General features: G+C 43.2%; 1 protein-coding gene across 2 annotated transcripts in view; it reads right to left on the bottom strand.

Annotated features, from left to right (window-relative positions):
• DIS3L2 (DIS3 like 3'-5' exoribonuclease 2) overlaps window positions 1-20128 on the bottom strand; it is a 179678-nt gene that overhangs the window by 92952 nt on the left and 66598 nt on the right. For both annotated transcript variants that reach the window (XR_015805587.1, XM_014871617.2), the window contains exons 8-10: window positions 18211-18317; window positions 16770-17017; window positions 10013-10186 (exon numbers count right to left, since the gene is read on the bottom strand). Coding sequence is in view for 1 of the 2 variants with exons in the window: in XM_014871617.2 (XP_014727103.2) it covers window positions 10013-10186; window positions 16770-17017; window positions 18211-18317 (529 nt within the window). In the remaining variant the exon portion in view is untranslated. The remainder of the gene's footprint in view (window positions 1-10012; window positions 10187-16769; window positions 17018-18210; window positions 18318-20128) is intronic.

Here is a 20128-nt window from a genome sequence, read left to right as displayed (position 1 = left end):
TGACCACCCAGCTGAGCAAAGCTTGGGTGTTAACAGTGCAAATTTTTGGTGCTTGGAGAAAAGTGCTGATTTGTACACAACAGACAAAGCAGCACCCTACAGATCCTCCTGTACAACTCAATGATTTTCCCAAGCAGCAGCACAGAGATGAGCCAACTCACCAGTGGAGACATGGAGCCCAGATTTTCACCACTAATAAATGCCAGTAACATGAAATACCAGTCCAGAGAACTGCATGCATCCACTAGAGCATCAGCAAACTCTTCAACTGCAAAGTCTCATGAGAGAAAAAGAGAGAGATTCTTTGCAAGAAAATCAAAGCAAGGAAGGGGCTGAGCAGGGAATCACTGAAAGTCTTTCAACAGGAGACCCACACACAGGGCCTGAAATAGAAGGATGTGGAAGGGAGGTGAATGAAATAGAATAGAATAGAATTATTTCAACTGGAAGGGACCAACAACAATCATCTGGTCCAACTGCCTGACCAGTTTAGGGTTGACCAAATTAAAGCATGTTGTAGTTGAGGGCTTTGTCCAGATGACTCTTGAACATTGACTGGGTTGGGGCATTGACCACTTCTCTAGCAGACCTGTTAGAGTGTTTGACCATCTCCTTGGTAAAGAAAGCTTCCTAATATCCAGTCTAAACTTCCCCTGGTTCAGCTTTGAACTATTCCCACATGTCCTGCCACCAGGGAGAAGAGATCAGCACCTCCCTCTCCACTTCCCTGTCTTAGGAAGCTGATAGAATTAAGGCACATAAACTTAATTAGCTTATTTATCCCTGCATTCTAGCTCCCCTCCCACGGGCAACTTTCAGACCAAGCAGTCTCCTGTGATGCTCATTAGATATGTACAAACAACACATTTAAAACACATCCAAAACAACTACAAAAGAGAACAAAGAACACATCAGAAGCCTGAAGGTGACTGAAACTTGCTGCCTATGAATTCTAGCATTCAAGACTCAACCAGCCTAGTGGCTACACATTGACACTCTGCCCTGCCCCAGGCTCAGCTGTCATGGCCCACAGTCCCTCCAGTCACCCAAAGGCTCCTGAAGCACCAAACTGAATTTTCTGCAAAAACATCAGCCAGACTGCTTCAGATGGAGGTGAGACAGGAATGACCATTGTTTATTAAAGTTTCAGCAGTGTAAGCCTTCTTTAAACTTGAGTATGTCAGTGCTAAGACATTTACAGTGACTGCATGTCTAGACACTTGCAGTGCATTTACATTCTTCTAGAGACTCCTTAGATTGTCCTGTTCTCTCCACTTTTTGAATACATACAATAGCCTGGTGGGAGTGAAAGCTCAGCCTCCTGGTTTACCCTTATTAACTCCAGCTCAAAGCTGGCATTTTAAATTAGGCATAGCACAGGCACTTTTAAAACCTTTAAGCTCTTCAGGTCATTTCTAAGACCCTGCTGAGCACCATCTTGCAAAAGCTAAGCAGACACCATTTCTCAGAGCTGGAAACAGTTGTTTTAATTTGGGAACAGGCATCCTAGAGCTGTCAACTCACTCCAGTGAATGCTACTAACATTTTTTCACACACCAATCCAATTGTTATGGCAACCACAAAAATCAATCTCGTTCTTCAATCACAAGTAAACCCAGCTCGACCACAGTGTCGGAGCAGGTTTGTTACAAAGGGCCAATAAGCACAGGACCAATTCTGCCAATATTCATCACTCAAATTTGGATGAAGTACCCTTTCTCCAAGAGACATTTCAGAGACCAATCAGTGCCTGAGCATTTGACTTCAATATCTCACTCCTAAAGACATTTATTACTTGTAGTGTCTACCACATTTGTCACACTTGATGCTGGCAGATTTTAGCTAAAACCTAAGAGTGGCTGCTTCCAAGACAGCCTCTTAAAAGGAATATATTTTAAAAATATGCCTGCAAGACAAGTACCCTGACAAATCTCTGATGGAACCCTGAATACCCTGTAACAGACTGACAAAGATACTTGACACATCACAAAACTCTTTTGGCATGGTGCATAAATTTCAAAATGAACTAAAATTATAAAATAATTGGAAGCAAAAACTAATCCCTCCAAACACTGAGTGTTATAAACCACCAAAAATCCAGCAGAGCACAAAATGCATTGAAAGCTCAACTTCAAACCAGCACTACTCTTTAATTTCTCTGTGTTTATGTTTTAGCTAATGTCCTGTCCTGGTTCAGAAAACAGACCTCGGTCCAAGAGAGCAGCTGACAATGACTCCTGGTGTATTAGACATCTACAACAATAAACTTTTATATTTTCACCAGGGACTGCTCACTGGATTGCTGAACCAGAATTAATTATTCCTTCTATTTATCCTTCTATTATTTCCTCCATATTTATGGCCTCCAAGTAAGGAGGAAGAGAAAAAAGAGCTATATGGCTTGAAAAACCAACATATATTTATAAACGAGATCAGAGTCTCTGGGAGGCCAAGTACCAGCAGTATTTCCTACAAGTCATGCTGTAATTGTGCCACAAATATAATGAGTTCTCTGCACCACCACTATCCCACGCAAGAAAGCAAAGTGTAATTGAAAATGCACTTGCATTATATAAGCTACTTTAATCATAGATGCACAGGGCTAGAAATGGAAGAGACATGAGGTCATCCAACCCCCATAGGCCAGAGCCAGGCTGCTCACGACAATACATTTGCAAGGACTTTCTCTGTATGGTATCAAGCGTGTTTAGTGATGGAGTTTCCAGCCCTTTCTTTATCAGTCTACACCACAGTCTATTTTGGGTTGGACAGGAAAGACTTCCTCTTTGTTTTACCTTACTTGTCCTTATAACACCCCTTTCTATCCTCCCACCATCGTAAATGATTCTCATTTTTTCATTTTGGTCCACATATTTTTAACTATCAACTACTATATCCTTCACAACCTTCTAGTTTCAGTGTTGGCAGATGCAGATTGAACAGTTAATCCTTCCTTGTAAATCAATCCTTTATCTCCCAGAATATTTTTGCTAGTCTTTTCCAGACTGTCCCACGTCTAATCCATGCTGTGATATCTCCAGGACAGCTCTGCCTCATACACTTGCATTTGGGCCATCTATATTATGATTTATGGCTTGTTCAGTTTTTTTATGGAGTGATCTGGGAATAACCTGGTAACAAAGATCCAATCACCCAAAAAGTGAGACAGATGGACAGGTTAAAGCATGCTTCATATCACTCCATCAGAGTGGAACCACAAGGAAAATATTGTTCCTTGTAATGACCAGTGTCCTAGTGATCAGCTCTGAAATACCACAGCAGTGATACACCACCTCACCAACTGGAGTAGTTCTGGGTTTCTTCAGCTACAGCACCAGAGACAGACACCTGGGTTGATACCAGGACTTGGACACTTCATCTCTTCTCCACCCTGTGCTATCTGACCTGTAGTGAGAGCAGGGCACCAGCAAAGCACTGTGATAATCAAGTAAAGACACAGTATTTGGCATACCTGAGCTGCACCACTTAACATTTATAAACACGAGAGGATATGGAGCTTTCCTCTGCTCATCAAAACCCCACCTCGTGATCCAGTGGAATCCAGTAAGAAATGAGAGACACTGTCACACTTAAAGATTTTATCCTCATCTCTTTCTGTTATTCCCTCCACTTCTCTCCATAAAGTAAGTATCCAGGCAAGAACAAGACAATCCAGGTGCAAAAGTTATTACTGTTTCCCCTGACTAAACAGATTTCTAACAAAGTAAGGTTAGGTGTGATGGCCTACAAGATCAGAAAGCAAAAATCCTACCAACCACACACCACCAATTCTGCTTGAAGCATCACTTCCAATGATCATATGCACCTTTCTATAAGGAAAAAGGTGAAGTTGCCCTCTGTCTATGTACACTAGGCATTGGTAACAGCATCTGAGAGCACAGACCATGCATTATTTTGTTCAAAACAGGGTCATCATAATTGCTGTAGCTATACTATACTAGAAAATGTTATGAAAACAGAGGGGAGGACCAAAAGAAGCCAACCAGAAGCAAGGAGCTGAATTACATCACTGGCAACAGCACCTTCAAGAGTTTCACTTACTCAGCTAATGGCAGAGAAAGGAGCTAACATGAGCTCTCCTCATCACCCAAGAATGGTATACAGTTGCCCAGACAGCCTGGAAAAGCAGAAGTAGCCAGAACAGGTACAGTCACCATCAACAGGTTCTGGAAGCAATCCTACTATAGAGGAACTGCATCTGATATGCTTAGACACCACTGAGTAATCCTGTGTATGACACTTATGTATCTAATCCAGTGTATCTCTCTATGGAGAACATTTAATCAGTCCCAGAACAGCTCAGTGAGACAGCAGAGACCATAATCTGGCCCTTTTTGTGTCTCCACTCCATTCCAAGATAACAGCCAGTTCTGTAGCAATGTTGCTTATACATTTGCTAAACAAGTCATTTCTCAGTTTCCATCAGAAACCAGAGCATTTTTACATATCCTATTATAGCTGAGTAAGACTTAACACTAGCTTTTTGTAGTGGAAAATCTCCAGGAAACAAGCTGTTTAACAATGTTTTATCTGCCCTGCACTCATTCCTAACTAAAGTTGTCCACCTGCCTTGGAAAGACATCTGTTTCAGAGGCTGACTGCTTTCCTCCAACACCCCTTGCACAGCTCAAGGCTGCCATTTTTACCATCACCTCTAATTTTATCAGCCAATAATCTCCTTGGGCATCTACAGCAAAGAACATGCTGTCAAACCCTTACTATACACAGTGCTAATCCTTGTTACGAGCTGTAACACTCCTTGAGAAAGAAATAAATGGAAAGTAGAGCTGCAGTGCAGGTACCAACAGTACTGCAGAGCTTCCCTCCCCAGTGGCCAGAGGGACATAGCAGAAAACCTCTGCTCTTCTTCCCTTATCAGCCAAAGGAAGGATGCCACATTTCTGAAGGCAATTGAGGTCCTGTGCTGAAATATCAAGATGCAAATTTTAACTGAAAGCTTCATTGCATTCATTTGCCTGCAAGAGCAAAGTTCAGTAACTCTGCCCTGCAAGGGAATCAGGTGAGCATTTAATTGTCTTCTGCCCATGCAGTGGATCCTGGCTGGCCCCTGTCTGCAGCCCTTTTAGCCTTGTGGGAGGAACAGCCGGTCACACGGCAGAGAAATGGTCTGATGAGAATCTCATGAAGCTCAAAGGGAAAAACAGAGTTCTGCAAACAGGGAGGAATAACCCCATGCACCAGTACAGACTGGGGAAGAACCAGCTGGAAAGCAGCTTGGCAGAAAAAGATGTCCTGATGGACAAGTTAAACACGAACCAACAATGTGTCACTGCAGCAAAGGCGGCCAAGAGCCTCCTGGGCTGCACTAGGAGGAGTGCTGCCAGAAGGCCAAAGGATGCATTCCTTCAATCCTTCCCCTCTGCTTGGCACCAGTGGGAGACCACAACTGGAGTGCTGTGTCCAGTTCTGGGCTCCCCAGTACCAGGGAGATATCAACACAGTGCTGCGAGTTTGCTGAAGCACCTTGGTGGTGATGAAGGAATCAGAGCATCCAGCCTACAAGGAGAGTCTGAGAGAGCTGGGACTGTTCAGCTTTGAGAAGAGAAGGCTCAGGCAGGGAGATCTTTTCAATGTGAAAATACACTTGATATAGGGAGCAAAGAAGACAGCAAGACAATTTCCAGTGGTACCCAACAGGAGACAATGGGCACAAAACACAGGAGAATCTATTTGAAGGAAAAACCACATATTTTTCTGAACCCCAGAACATGTTCCTCAGAGGGGTTGTGGAATCTTCATCTTTGGAGTTATCCAAACTCCAAATGGGCACAGCCCTGAGCAGCCTGCTCCAGCTAACCCTGATTTGAACAATGGGGTTGGAGTAGATGATCTCTAGAGCTGCCTTCCAAACTGAACAATATGATGATTCTTCAGAGTTTAGCCCTGCTCTGCTGAAGTCAGTCAGTTTCTGCTCCTCAGAACACATCCATCTTGTAGATATTTCAGAGTTCCCTGCCACAACACCCTTTCTCTGCTCAGTATTTTTAGCTCATTGTTTTGTATTTTGCCAGCTGAGAAACTGCAGTTTGTAATTTTACCTCCAGCTTCATATTTCTTCTTAAAAGTGAATACAATGTCCTGTTTATAATAATAAAATCACTAGTTGGCAGGATGACATCAAATGGAAAAAGAGAAAGCAACTGGAAAATTTAGAGCAAGCAATTTTGAGTGCCAAGTTTCACATTTGTAATAGTCCAGCGGAGGTCAACAGGCTCACTTATTATTAGGCAAATGGTAAAGAAATAGATATCCTCTAATTCTTCCATGTTAGACTATATAACCATCTCTACTTGAACAGGTTTTAGCACTTTCCAAAAAAGTGATGCTATACATTTTCCACAGTAATACCAACAATGGAAGACAAGCAAAAGGCAGAATTGCTTTGCAAAGAACAGCCTTTTTTCTCTCTCCAATATTTAGGTTTTTGTTTCCCACTATGATTGGACTTTCCTGGCTTTACTTTCTTGTCCCAGTTAAGCACTAAAGGAAACAAAAAGATATGAATGAAATTAGAAACATTTGGAATGAGTCTTAGAAATAGCTTTTGGGTTTCTTAGATTCCTGGCTAGACCTCTTCAAATGGCCTCCTCCTCCCTCGGCCCCCAGCTCCTGCACCTACCTCTGAAATTTGTATTTCCTTCTTTGCCCTCACCCCTCTTTTCTTCAGGGGCTACATTTTGTCCCAAAGCAAACACGGAAATGAAAATTACATGTTGTAACATTGGAAAAGACCGGAAAGTGGTTGAAACTTTGCACCCATGAACATTTGTCTCTATGACATTAATCCTCCAATGTTTCCCTAAAAGCAGAAACCAAACACTTCTCAAACTTCTAATGAAATACCAATTCCAGTTAACCTGAATAATAAAATGAGCACTTCAGTCCTATCTGTATTATCATATTTAAAGTCTTTGGAAGAGAAGTTTCCTCAACCACACACTCTCATACTTCATGAATCTTCATGCTCTCAGTAAAATGCAACTGCAGGATGCAATGTCAACACCTAATACTTGCCTAGTGCTTTTCATTAGAAGTTTTGGGTGCTCTTAAGAAACAAGTAAGCTGGGAATGCCTGTGAAATACTTGTCTAATTTTACAAATAAACCCATGCAGGTGAGAAACAGATGTCCATGTCAAAACTGTGCAAAAGTGGCAGAGCAGAGTGTTAAGCCAGCTAAATCAAAGTCATCCACAAGGTTTGGATCTTTTCTGCCTTAAGTAATATTGAAATATTATGTAAACCTTTCTTTGAGAGCTATTACTGGAGAAATGAGGGGAAAAAAAAGAATCTCTTGGAAGTACTTCTACACAGGCTGTGTAGGTGAGATCACAGTTGCTATCCAAACAGAATATGCATGGCAAGAACAGGCTTCCTGTAAAACTGAAAGACTTGCAGGAAGATCAAGGAACATATTTACAAGATGGCATGGATAAAATGCCTTTCCCTCTTGCCCAGGCTCAGCAGCTTAGTGAAACACATTGTCTCATTTTCATCTATAACCACACTCACAAAAACCCCTCTCTCCATACTCCATACTCTGACTCCCAGACCACAACCTTGGACACTGGTCAGCAGAACATAAAAATTGCCCTTTAAGAAGGAAAGGGTCATTTCCCAAGATGAAAAGAAACAAGGAAAAGTTATTTCAGGAAGAGGAAACACACAATAATACCAGACATTTTTTTGGGTCTCAGTTCCAAATACACAACTTTTAGACATGACACTAGAAAATTTACAGCCTTGTGTTACAGAACTGCAGAGGATTTACTAGAGGTGAAAGTACTTTAAGCTAAACTCTAACATGTGTTTACTCTAGTCCAACAAGCAATGTATAAACTGAACTAGGATGAGCTATTTACAAGTGTTAACATGGCTGCTTTAGGAGAAAAGATGAGTTTTTATTTCACTGTAATTAATTTAAGTCATACTCTCAGACTACTGTACAGTATCTGGGAAGCCTGACAGATCACCATGCACAAAGCACAGCAAAGAGGGGCACTCACAGAGGCAGGTGTGCCCTGGAAAACCAGGCATAACTCAGATGTGCACCCAGCACAGACATCCAGGTTCAGGTATGTTCCTCTGGATGCCATCCTGGGCTGTGGGTACTGGCCCTTTGTAGGACAGTGCAGACCACAGCACACTTGCTGCTGACAATATGAAAGCTGGTATCTAATAACAAGGCCAAGCTACGCTGGGACTTATCAAAAACAGTCTCAAGGTCTTCTGGTCTCACCCATCAGAGATGTTGGCCAAGTCTTCAACTACCTGACACCACCTCCCTACAATTCACACTGCATATACTAATAAAACACATCTTTTTTCTGGGTAGACAAACCCCTTTCTGTGAGGAAATGCAAGGAAGACTCACCTGTATTTTATTTTCTATAACTAGAAGTCTCATGTTATCTCCATATGTGTTTAGACCACAGACTGGTTAGTCAGCAGTGTGGCAGTTGACATTAAAAGGATTAGCAAATTAAGCTCAAATAATTGTCTTAAAAATTTTGACTGTTAAATGTTTATATTTGAGAGGATCAAAAGGAAATCTACTTTGTAGTGAGCACTGTGGTCAGGAAGGGGCAGAGAGGGATTTAAATGGCTTAACCGCAAAACTGTTATCACCTTGATAAGTCCCAGTGTAATAATTCAGCAATAAAAGCAAGAAATGCACTTGGAACTTGTTTCCAAAACTGACTGACTGACTGGAGACAAGTCAAGCTCTTTATTTGCTTAAAAGAACTCGGTCAGAAGAAACAGAGAAGGCTACTGAACTGTAGTCAAGAATATAAAAATAAGCACTTTCAAGTGACATCTGAATGGCAGCATTCAGTATCTACTTTTTTTTTATGCTACCTGAAGCCTGCAGTCTGGATTTGCTATCTGAGTGTTAGCATTAGTCAATCAGGAGTGTGATTCTGTGCTGAATTATTCCACTGTATGGCAATGGAAATCCAGAAAGCAGCAACAGAAAGGAGGCTGTAGGCTCCAGAGCAGAATTAGGTCCAAAGTAACAACTGGAGTACAGGTACAAATACAAATACATTTTCAGCCTTGAAATAAAATGGCTGCAGTTTATCAGCTTATCTGCTCAAATAGCTAATGTCTATGCCAGTAACACAGATAAATGAAGAGGAGCTTGCTGCATATATACAGGTGCTTGTACCAGTGCAGTGTCCAGAGGAATCAGCCTCCTAGAGCTGCTTCACCTCAGCATTACACAAGCCAGCAATGAATCTGCCAACTGAGTCGGGATGCTCTAGCATAAGCAAGGCTGGAAGTGGAACACATCATTCCTTCTTAATAATGTATTTTTTGTATTTTTTGTTTGCCTTCATCATCCTTTATTGCAAAGTGAGGTTCTAAATGAATCATTTTTCTTTGGTCTTAAATCTTTTCTAGTAAGGATGTCTCTAAAATCTGACACTTAGAAGTGTAGCAAATCCACTACTTTTGAGTAGTCCAGCAATGTCAATGTCTGCCACTCAACAGGCTGTGGAGTTCCCAAAAGCTGGTTGGGAGCATCACGACATTGCAGGGATGGCTAATGTGAGGTAGGTGGACAATCTTCATCTGTCTCAAGTCTCAGAGTAACAATGTCCCAGATCATTGATCTGCCAGGCATTCAGAAAATCGCTGCTATAAAACTACCACTAAAATGCATAATACATTCCAGACAAAAAAGCATAAAGCTTTCAGACTAGGTGCTGAACACCAAATTTTCAATTTTCAATAGTCCTTTTGAGAAAGAGCCTCTCTGCCTCACAAAATAACTACTTCAAGTAACTGATCTTCTGGGTTTGTCAGAACTTTCAAAAATAGTTTCTTTCTATGCTTTCTAGCACAGATAAGGTGTAACATGGTACATGCAATAAAGTCAGTGCCTTTACAATATGTGATGAAAACAAAACAAAACAGCACAACCCTGCACCAACCCAAGGAGTGTCAGACCATGCTTTTTGTTGTTACCTTAAATCTCTTCTTTTGGCCAGCTCTCCTGGTGAGATAACCCAGGGCAGGTTCTGGGGAAGGCATTCCAGGACTTCAGGGGAAAAGTCAGAGAAATCCACACCATACTCCGTCAGGATCCCTTCTGATTCTGGCTCTATCTCTCCGGCCTGCCCAAGACTTTTGCACAACTGCCTGCAGAAAGAAAGGGATGTTTTTTAAAGTGTATAATTACTACTGTCATGTTGTTACTGTCCCCACAGAGAGGCTGCTGAGCCCTCAAATACACTCTGTCACCCATTCACTTCTCCCTGAGTTTAGGCAGAGGATTTAGCAGGAATTCAGACCATACCATGACTTGTGTCTACTGGAGGTGTTTTCACAAACCCTGGGATGTTTTTGTGTAGCTCATTTGAAGTAGATGTTTTAAATTATTACGTTTTTGCAAAGGTAAGAAAGTTTCCGATTTTAGAGGGAAAATGTATCCAACAGGGATAAGAAAAGCACAGCCATCCACACAAGCAGCTCCAGCGTTACACATGGCTGCCCTGAGACCCTCCCTCTTCTCCTCACCGCTGAAAAAGGTGACTCACCTCCACTATAAAAAATGAAGAATAGATTCACACCAAATACCAGATAGCTCTACAGGGAGCTCAGTACACTGCTCTCCACCCCAAAGGATACACATCTCTGCCTGGGCAAACCCATGCCCTGTGAGGACAGAGGTGTGAAGAACCCACACTGCTTCCCTTACAGGAGTCACACAGACACACCCACCGATCAACTTTCCAATCATTTCCCAGGCTCCTTCCAGGGCCTCAACATTCCCAGTCACTCTCATGACTAAGCAGAAGCCTCTGAACCCAGAGCTAACTGGAGAGGGGTCAACGATCTAGAAACAAGTCACAGACCAGGAAAACCGTCCCCCATGCTAACAGTGCTTGATGAAGTACTGTGGAGACGTGTGGATGAGGTTGCTGCTCTATTATGCTTGGAGAAAGCTTCCATCTGCTCCAGTGCAAACCCCAGCATGGATCTGTCCAACAGCTCTGACACTGTGCAAACCAGGACTCCAATGGAATGAGACATTTGTTCCCCCTCCAGCTGATTACAAATATCCCGTGAGAACCCATGTCACACGGTGGCTCCCCCTGCCCCCTTTCTCACCTTTAGATTGCTCTACAGTACACAGAGTTAAATTACTTTTTCTTTTTTAATATACTGCCATTAGGACAATGCACATTACAGTCTACAGAGATAATGCTCCTGACCCAAGAAGATTGCAACTGAAATTAAGGCAAATCCATCAAAATATGACACAAAAGAGAGGGGTAATAACACAGCACAAAAACAGACACTCTAATAAGTGTTTTTCCACTGCATAAAATACACAATCATTATATTGATCCTTCTGCTTTAATTCCAATGAGTGAGAACAGACACTAATTACTTTCCTAAATTGGGGCCAAAACAGTGCACTTGTTATTTGGACAAGCAAGACGGTCTCAAGGCTTCAAATGTGCCATAAACCCATAGAACAAACCCCAAACTCTCAGCACAAGCAAGCCCATCTTCTTTATGGGAGCAAAGCTTTCTTCACAACGGGAAGGGCTGTGTAATAAACCTGTCACATTGTGTAATATGCTGGAAAGGATTGCTCACTTCATGGTGTGGTAAATTGTAGAGTTCACATAGTCTAGCTTTAAAATAAAAATGAAAACAAGGATAAAAGATATTTCCCTTTATTGTTTCAATTTTATGTACAAACTGTATGGCAGAAATACGTGCACATTTGGCATCGTGGCTGAGTTCTCTGTTCCTGCAGCTGGGTCCCAGTCTAATCCTTATTTTAATGTAAATAAATGAGGCATCAGTTTTATCTCCCTCTCTCTCAGCACTAACAATAAAACAGAGAAACCACCATTTCCAACGTCTGGTGTGGAGCTGGGACTGGGCAAGGACGAGCCTGTGGGTCTGCAGGCCCGCCAGCACCTCCAAGGATGGAAAAAACAAAACAGGAAAAGAGAGGACACAGTGCTCTACCCAGCAGAAATGTCAGAACTTGAGTCTTAGGTGCCCCTTCCCTTGGCAGGGCAGATCTGGGAAGTGCACTGGGAGGGCGGCTGGACATCTGCAGGACAAGCCACGGCAAGCCCTTCTGAATGCCAGAGTGCTTTCCAGCTCAGTCTTGAAACCCATGTTCCTCTTGATCCGTTTACTGAAATTAGATTATGAACCATAAGGGGTTTACCCAGAGGTTTGATATAGGACTAATATTTTTTTTAATAGTAATTAACATTTGATTTACAGTGTTCCAGGGAACATTTCCCAAGTACCTTGAAATAAAAAGTGTATAACTGACTTTAATTGGGGCCATGTTACAGTCATGCAGGCGTGATGACTTGCATCAGAGCAAAATCTGACAGGACAGCATGTGATCAAAGGTAATGCATATAGGATCACCAACGGCCCCAGAGTAACAGCCAGGCTGCAAAATCATTCCTGGGGCTCCACAGCCACCAAGGGTGGCAAGAATAGTTCAAGAAGCTTATAAACAACCAGGGGCACCGGGCCCAGCAGTACTCAGACGTTCACTCCCAGGGAGTCACGGTGTCTGTGACACCCTGGGCTTGCGTGCATCTCTTTTTTTTTTTTAAATGTCAAAAGGTAAAAAAAGAGTTACAATGGTTACAGACGTAAATATTTCTTTTCTATGACGCTGATGGGGGAGCATTACCTTGAATTCTTTGAATACCCTTGGATTGATGTCAGAAATGGTGGTAGCGTGCACTGAATGGAACATGCCATGGCTGGGGCAGAACAGGGTATTTCTCCAAATCAGCCATAGCTGCAACATCACTGACCTGCACCAAGGTGCCCACTCACCACAGTCTAACCTGCCACAGATGTACACCTGGGGCAGAAACACCTTCAAGCTGCCATCTTCCCTTTCATGGTGACACTCATCACATCTATTCAGACACTCATCTCCAGGAACATTTGAGCTCTATCCACTCCACTCCACTGAGCTGAAACTGGCCAGTGTGTTCAAAGGTTAAGCAATAAGAACTCCCCAAAAAGACAAAGCAGGAATACATAAGGCTTGGTTCCTTTGAAAAGCCAGGAAGGTTCCCAAATTGGAGTGAATAACTTCCACTGGGAACTTAACACCCTCAGTTTCTCCTGGAGCAGATTTGTCCACAGTCATCCTACACGGAGGGCTTCTTTCAGCACCAGAACATATTCCACACATAAGCTACCAGTCCTCAAGAAGGCTTGGACAGAAGAGGGGACAGCAAAGACGCTCCACCTGGGTGCCCTCAGTGCCCAGGGCTCACAGACAGAGCAGCACAGGCTTGAGGAAGGGCACAGATGCCAGTGGAGATGGTGAGAGGGCTGCAGGACTGACATCAGAGGGGCAGAGAGCTGTGCCATGGAACCCCAGTACGTGGAGCACAGTCCAGCCCTGCTCCACGTCACGAAGTTGCCTTCCTTCAGCTGCCAGGCCACGTCCCATCCCATCGGAGCACAGGAGCAGGGATGGGGCAGTCTCACACAGTGACGAGTTGTGTCAAGGGAACAAAGCTTTATTGAGGAACACTCCCATCTGCAAGGGTTTTTTTCAACAGAGCTACACTGCTCTGTTGAGAGGATTGGACCTTCCCTTGAGCCTCACAGTGAAGTACCCAAGGTATCTGGTTATTTCCCCTCACTCAAAATACACTTTTGAATTTAAAAAAATAAAATTAAAAAAAAAAAAAATCCCCACCAGAATTAAACGCCAGAGATGAAAAGAACTCGAGCCACTCAAATGGCTTTGGAAACAGCAGCAAGTGAAATAACACCCTGCAACATTTCATTTTATTGCAAAAGCTGGAACAAATCATGTCACCTTGACAGACCAGTATCTAAGACCCTGAGCTAGAATGGCCACAAGCCCAATGTGACACAGAGGTAGTCAGTGATTCCATGCTTTTCTACTAGTTGTTTTTTTTAAATAGTCTCATCCATCATCACATGTGGGGACAAAAAAATTCCACCTTAACCATCTGCAAAAGTGCAGAGACGTCTGAGCTAATACTCCAAACAACCCTGGACTCCAACACTGAAAAAGGTCCCCAGAAAATAACGGTACATGGCAGCACTTGCAATACTTATCTGGAAAAGGAAAAAGTTTTGGAGCTAATTTGCTTTACCTGTTATCTGAAGCAGGGACATTTAAACAGCATTTCACTGGCAAGGTAAAGTCATTTCACATGCAGGAAGGAACACAGCAGCTCAACTCAGGGCACGGCCAGCATGACCTGGAGCCTTAAGTTCCTCCTCACTCCTTCCCAGCACAGTCGGGGTGACAGGGTGGCCTTTGGAGGGGACAGTGTCACGCTGGTGACCACCAGGTGGCAATCATGACACAGAAACGCACCCCCTCCCCAAGGGGATCTCAGGGGACTCTCAGGTGCTCCTGCCCAGGTGACCACCCTGGGTGGCCAATGCCAGCACCAAACTCTTGGCAGGGGCATTTCACTTCTCCACCCACACATGGTCACTGTGAAGACCAACCTGGGTAATTAACTGCGCTTGGAAACCTGGCACTGAACTTCCCAAGGGAAAAGGAAAGCGGAGGAAGGTGCATGGCCAGACTGGGAGAGTTCAGCTGCAGGATGGAGACTACCTAGAAACACCCAAGGCATCCAGGGGACATGACTGCCAACTCTAGAGGGAGTTTCCCTTGTCCTACTTCCAGCAGACAGTGCAGGGCGATGACCAACAGGCTCTTTGTCCAGACACCTTCAAAACCATGGTGGTGGTGCCAAAGGCATACCAGGAACTTTGTGGACAAAACTAAAGGGTGCACAAAAAAGTTCACAAAACAAAGTATGTAAAGAGCTGCAAGATCACCTGCTCTTCTGTACTTCAGGGGGCCATGACCAGCAACACAACTCATTATAAACAAGGTAGTTTATAAATGAACTTATAAATGAGCCTAAAAGAAAACAGAATATTTTGGGACCTTCAAGAGGTTTCCTTGTCTTTCAGTGTTTAAACAAGCATTATTTATGGCTAAAAACAAAAGGGGTCACCAAGGTTTTATGCTCCCATCTCCACAAAGCACTGAAGTGCAACCAACTCCCAGAGGAAACGACTATGTATGAACACAATCATGGGCATTTTCTTTCCTGACAACACCCTTTACATCTTGGAAACGATCAAACCAGACAGATGAGAATATCAAATATTGTCAGAAGTTCAGACTAAAGACACACACATTAGCCAACAAAAAAGATATTAGCCCATCCTCCTAATTTCCCCTGTTTCTGCTGAAAGGAGGGGGTTGTTCATGACAAGAAGCCAAGCAGTACAATCACCCTCCAGTCTTTTCTCAGTTGGAGTCAAAGAAGACAAAGCAAATCTCTGCCAGTAAGAAACTTATTCTCAGTGAAGTTCACAGCACAGCCAGACCCTAGTTACGTTGGGCTCAAAGGGAGGCCACTGCAGTTCATGCACTGCACTTTATCTAGGAAACACTGAGTGACTTCATGGCTCACGTGGCTCTAAGGAGCACACACGAAACTTGCTATTACGGGGCACACAAACAGCTACAACTGAAAAACTCTGTGAAATGGGGACTTTAGCTTAGTTTACTTTTAGTTCTAGGGCTGATAGATCTCTGCCAACACACTCTTAAAAAAAGTTTTCTCTGAGTTTTAAGCGTTACCAGCAGTTTGAGCTGAGGACACCCAAAGTGCTGATACTGTACTTCAGCTGTGCTACCCCATCAGAACTACTTTGCAAGGGGAAGAGAAAAGTTGGACTTTATGAACAACTCTCACTACTGCACACGCTCCAGATTACATCCATATGCACCTGTAAAATCTGACCACAGTATGGCCACAGAGTTACCTACTCTGGATTACCAACTAAACTAGGACTACTAAGTATTCCCAAAATAACTGAATAGATTGACCAACATCCTCCATTTCTTATTGAGATCCATTCAATAAAAACAGCGTGGCCACTCCAGGTGGGAGTTTGGCACCCTAGAGCAGTTCCAAAATAAAAAGAGGAAATGCTGAAAAACACTTTCTTCTTCATGGAGAGGCAAAATGAACTTGAAATCTGGATCCAGCCCAGCATAGGCCACTTGTGTAGCGCTGGCTTAAAATTTCCTTCTTCACAGCACTGCCAGCAATTTGAACTCTGGACAGTGATGACTTTACAGTGCCTGATGAAACACACAGAGTGCAACACCCTCCTCACATGCTTCAGGAGGGAATTAATCTTCTCTTGATTTCTACTATTCCTCCTTGAACCAGTGCAACTTTATAACCACAAAAATCTGTGACTTCTTTCAAATTCTCACAGCAGCAAAGGTGTAAAAACTAAAGATGAGCCTTACAGTCACTGATCTTCCCCTGGCAGAAGAGAAGTGTCTGCACACTGTGTACTACTCCTTCACACAGGGAGGAAACACAGGAAGGCTGCCAGCACCCCATGGTGCCTGTGCTGGTCAGGCTGAGCTCGTGTGTTCCCCCTGGATCATGCACTCATCAATGCTGTGATGCACCAGCACTGAAGCAAGCACTCGAAGATACTAACATTTATGAGATTAACTAGCTATGAGCTGTCCTTCATCCCAATGTAATTTATCCACCAGACACACACAAGACAAGCAGCTTGTTAACAGATTTCTGTCTCTACTGTTTGCAACAAATTAAGTGAAAACAAGAATTCCAACTAGAAATCTCAGTCATCTCTACTTCCAATGGCAGCCACATACCCTGATGCAAAGTTGCTCTCTTCCTTCCAGTCCACGATGCGACAGATGAAGAGCATCTGTGCATAGGCCTCAGGCTTGGTCACAAAGTCTGGAGGGCAATCAGCCAAGGGCACATAGACCCTGGGCACTCTGTGGTCCACAGGTGAGAACATGGCACACCTCTTGAAGAGTTCACTGTTCCTGTCAGCCAGAAGTTTGATGAACCCCGTAGCTGCTCGAGAATGCTTCTTTTCCAAAATATAGACCACCTGGGAAAGGCAACAGTTTCTACAATTAATACCTTCAGAGAACTTACTTTATTTAGCAGAATGAGGATTCACAAAGGCTCAGCAGAGTATCTGGAAAAGTCGTAAGGTCTATATCTTGTTTACCCTGTGTATGTATATGTGTGTGTGCATTTTTTAACTGAGTACCTATTTACAATGTCTTTTCCTTGCCATCTTGCTCATGGCTATAGAAGAACTAAGTGCTTTCCAAGTGCTAGCTCTCTACAGCAATTTTCTTGATTACAGAACAAAACCAGACAAGAAGCAGATGCTTCCAAATGCAGGGAATTAGCCACAAAATACAAGCAACTCCTGTAAAATCTTTCATTTGTATTCTCGGCCTGTGATTTCAACAGTCAGCACAGAATAGGCCAGTCCAAAAACGGTGCCGCTGGCAGATCCAATGCTAACCACAGGAAAGGATGTGCTGTTGGGAATTTGGCAGTCCTCTCCTTCTCTCTGTGCTTTCTGAAGTTAGGGGTTATTTTACCTTTATACAAGATGGCTTTGAAAAGAATAATAAATTACAGTATCACTAAATAATTGTTCCAGAGAGGTGTTCATCCAGGCTGTATTTTTGTAGACCATAATAAATCACTGGATAACAGAAACATTATAGCCGATTTCCTAAGCTTATACAGAAGAGTCTTTCCAGAAGGCTTCAGGAGCTGCACCTCTGCACAATTCTGAGTGCTGGAATTGCCACACTGGATGAGACCAGAGCAATCCAGCCAACAAGAGGACCAGAATCAGAGGCTGCAAGGGAAAGCATAAGATGTGGAAGAGACCTGACCCGATCTGACCCAGCAGCCCTTTTCTGGTCTCTTAACATTCAGAAATTGACTCAAATCTTGAATCAACAGTACCAGCAGCCTTTCCAGAGTCTGTAAGAATTAATTCTGACAACTTTGGATATCCTGACAGTCATATTAGTATCCAATCTTTTTCCTGAATCTTGCTAAGTAATTTTGCATGACAAACAAAGGGAATTTAACCTAGGATAATTGGTAAAAATAACAAGTCACTTGGTTTTTATCAGATTGGAAAATTTCTCTCTCTGAAATGGAGAATGAGACTCAAAGACCAACAGACAGAGGCTACAGGGAGGCCAGGGCTGGTCTCCTGCAGCCTTTGAGAGCACACACGTGCTTAGTTGTCACTCTCCATGGATTTACCTTGGCTGTCCTTTGAAGAAACTCATCTGGGAGGAGCCTGGGATCATTGACCTTGGGTCCATCATCTTGCTTTGTTCTGTGCACACCAGTGACCCCAACAGCCTTCCCTGCATCAAACACACAGGACAGTTACTGTAGCACACTTCCATGACAAATTCATCTCAGGCCTTTGCTCTAAAGTACAATACCATATGCACGTCATAGACTTATTTGAAAGGAAAAAGATCTCTCAGGTGTTAGAATTGCCAAGCATGAAGTAATTATAATTTCTCTGGATTACAACAGGCAGCAGATACATGTTCACTTACCACGCAGATGTGCTGAAAAATGACAAAAATCAAAATAAGTCCCAACTTTGGAAACAGGACTGTATCAGTCATAACAGACAAAGTGGTAGAAAACAAGTTCTGTTTATTAAGTAGTAAGGGCTAAGAATTTTGTGGCACTTCTTAGTTGAAGTCATTAATGTTACATAAGTAGTCCTTTCCAACGTACATTCATTTAATATTTAATTTCCTTTAAAAACATTATGCAAGGTTATAATGCGTGTTTATCTTTGAAACTGAAATTATATCTACTAAGCTGTGGACCTCTTCAGCTGTGGACAAGGATAATGAAAAGTCTTATAGAAGTAATCACTACATATGATCAAGAGCTTCCTTCCCCTGAGATCTGTGGACCAGATACTGATAATATTAAAATCGAGTGTCAACTGATTTCTAGTGTGAAATTTTCAAATATTCAGGTATGTGAGTTTGGGAGCATCTGCTACAGATGGCTGGCATTTAATGTTTACAAACATCCAAAGTGATCTTTGCCATGGACAAGGCTGGGACTGGGCTGTTCTCGAGCTGCATCCTTGCTGAGAGCCTGTGGTTACTGCTCTGCCAGAATCTTTGGGATGGAAATATCCATGTGCACTTGTCTGGAGGGCTCATGGGAGATGGCTGACTGTTTCCATTTGTATGTCAATCACATCCATCTTGAGCACACGTGCTAAAATCAAGCCTAGAGTGTTCAAAAGAAATCTTGCTTTCCAAAGAAGAGACTCTAACACTGACGGCAAGTTTCAAGGGACATAGCTGTCACTGTTTCCCTTAGAAGACACAAGATAAAGCAACGTTTTGCTGAGGCCTGTGCTCCAGGAGGCCAGCAGCAGTCACCCATGTGAGAAAGGCTCCAGAAGCTCAGTGGTGACACGCAGACCCTGTCCCCCAGATGACGCCCGTGTGTCCCACAGAGCCCAGGACGAGGCTGCTGCTGACATGACGGATGGAGCGGCGGCTGCAGCCGAGCAGTGCCGGGTGTCAGGAACGGGGGGGCAGTGGGACAGCAGCTTCCCCAAGGGTTTGGCAGTGCCCCACCATCACCAGGGCACGTTCACAGATGGCTGTGTCCCCATGGAGGGCCTGCACTGCCTCCAGGCAATGTTACCCCAGCAGTCGCTTGACAATGACAGCTTTGCTCTAATGACAAACTCTGGTTCTCATATGCTGCTAATTATCCTCAGCTTTGCCTTCTGATATGCCCTTCCTCTCCCCAGAGATCTTTTTCTAAGTGATTTTACTTTTATTTTATATTCGTTGACTTGCTAGAAATGCTGAGAAGAGAATGAACGGATAATCAGGGATTTAAATAAAATTCTGTTTTTCTTAAAAACCCCCAATAATAGAAGCAGCAAAACAATTTCTGATTTACATCTACTGAAATGAACTCAGACTTGCCAAAACCAGCATTACTACAAGATAAAACCACCCAGAGTTTCATGGTGACAAACAAGGTAGGGAAAAAACTGCTTGCATAACCATAAGCAGTTAAAAAGTGGGGGACACTAAGGTTACCTCATTTGTTTACATCCTCTAAGGTTTCTGCCAGCTAAAGGTCATACCAGGCAATCATTTAGCAAAGAATGAAAGCC

This window comes from Sturnus vulgaris, chromosome 10, assembly GCF_052056855.1.
Source record: "Sturnus vulgaris isolate bStuVul1 chromosome 10, bStuVul1.hap1, whole genome shotgun sequence".
Lineage (NCBI taxonomy): Eukaryota > Metazoa > Chordata > Aves > Passeriformes > Sturnidae > Sturnus > Sturnus vulgaris.
Note: the sequence above shows the minus strand (reverse complement) of the source record. Positions and strands in the feature narration are given on the sequence as shown.